The 1,544-nt window shown below is 67.7% G+C and overlaps 1 protein-coding gene across 1 annotated transcript in view; it reads left to right on the forward strand.

Annotated features, from left to right (window-relative positions):
- SNED1 (sushi, nidogen and EGF like domains 1) overlaps positions 1-1,544 on the forward strand; it is a 65,299-nt gene that overhangs the window by 30,147 nt on the left and 33,608 nt on the right. Inside the window, exons 14-15 of the mRNA XM_027766996.1 lie at positions 507-733; positions 1,253-1,375. Coding sequence (XP_027622797.1) covers positions 507-733; positions 1,253-1,375 — 350 coding nt within the window. The remainder of the gene's footprint in view (positions 1-506; positions 734-1,252; positions 1,376-1,544) is intronic.

Raw genomic sequence — 1,544 nt, forward strand, 5'->3', positions numbered from 1 at the left:
AGTGTGGGGGGCGGGGGCAGCAGGGCGGGGGGCCCTGCCAGAAGCCGGGGTGGGTCTGCAGAGTAGGCAGACCAGGCTGTTGCTGGTCACCCACACTGGGGCCTCGCGTGGCCTCGCCTCCGGGACAGGGGCCAGGCCTGCCACACTGTCCCTGAGCTTGCCATGAGAGCCCTGCTGTGGGCACAGTGCATGTGGGCCCCTCCCAGCGCAGCGTCCTCAGGTGTGCACTGACAGGGCTGTGGTGTGGGGACGGTCCTTCCGCGGCGTGGGTGTGCACTGGTGGCCACACTGCTGGGGTGATGGTGAGGCGCCAGGGCTTGGTCCTGCCCCTTAGAGACGGGCCCTGAGGGACCAGACAGGTTCCAGAGGGGCTCAGAGCCTGCCTGAGAAATTGTGGCACCCCGGAACTTATTAAGTGGCCCTGGTCCCAGAGAGGGTCAGGCTGAGCCTTGCTGGCGTGGCACCTGCCTGCTCTGCCACATGGAGGCAGCGTGTGGTTCCAGGATCACCCTCCCCCCAGCCCTGCCATCGCCTTGTGACTCGGACCCTTGCTTCAACGGAGGCTCCTGCGATGCCCATGACGACTCCTATACCTGCGAGTGTCCACGAGGCTTCCACGGCACGCACTGCGAGAAAGGTACCGCCATGCCACGATGGGCCAGCCGCTCGCCACAGCCCTCCCTCTGTCTGCCCTGTGTCTCCTGCCCTGGTGCCTGCCCGGGCACTGTGTCCTGCTAGCCCGCTGCAGCCACCCACTTGCCCGCTCTCGCTGCGGCGGGGCCAGCCAGCTGAGGGTTGCCACACGTGCCCCACGTGGCCCTCGGGTCGCGGTGTTGAGCTGTAGGGACTCGTTAAGGCCCTGTCAGACCTGACCCAGTGCGGAAGACTCCACCCTGGACACACGTGCCATGTAAGGAGGGGGTGCTGCAGCAGAGCTGTCTACAGCACTGAACTCCAGCGCCTACTCAGGACCCCGCAGTGCCGGCTGGGTGCCACTGGGGACCCCACAGCCACCCCACCTCTGGCACCCCTTAGCCAGTGCCCAGTGGGTGGCTGCCTGACCCTGGCGTGGCCTGGCCTGGAGAATGGCTCTTTACGTACCTGGCTCTAGAGCCCACATGGCCCCACCACAGCAGAGGAGAGGGGGTTCAGCAAGAATGACCTTACTGCTCGGTTCTCTGCCAGCCCCGGGACCGCCCCACAGTCCCGGACCACCCGCCCCTGGGCAGACTGTCGTGACACCTGTGCACAGGTGGGGGCGTCTGCTCCCGGAGCACGGGGCGACACACCTACAGGACATGGGACAAGGAGCGCAGTGGCAGCCACCCAGCCACAGCAGGCACAGATCCTGACCCCGGACGAGCACTGGGCACAGGTGGGGGCGTCTGCTCCCGGAGCACGGGGCGACACACCTACAGGACATGGGACAAGGAGCGCAGTGGCAGCCACCCAGCCTCAGCAGGCACAGATCCTGACCCCGGACGAGCCCTGCTGGCCTGCATGGGCCCGCTGGCTCCCACCGCCCCGGCCGGGCCCCGGCCCCC

The sequence above is a fragment of the Tupaia chinensis genome, unplaced genomic scaffold, assembly GCF_000334495.1.
Source record: "Tupaia chinensis unplaced genomic scaffold, TupChi_1.0 Scaffold143823_1, whole genome shotgun sequence".
In the NCBI taxonomy this organism is placed as follows: Eukaryota; Metazoa; Chordata; class Mammalia; order Scandentia; family Tupaiidae; genus Tupaia; species Tupaia belangeri.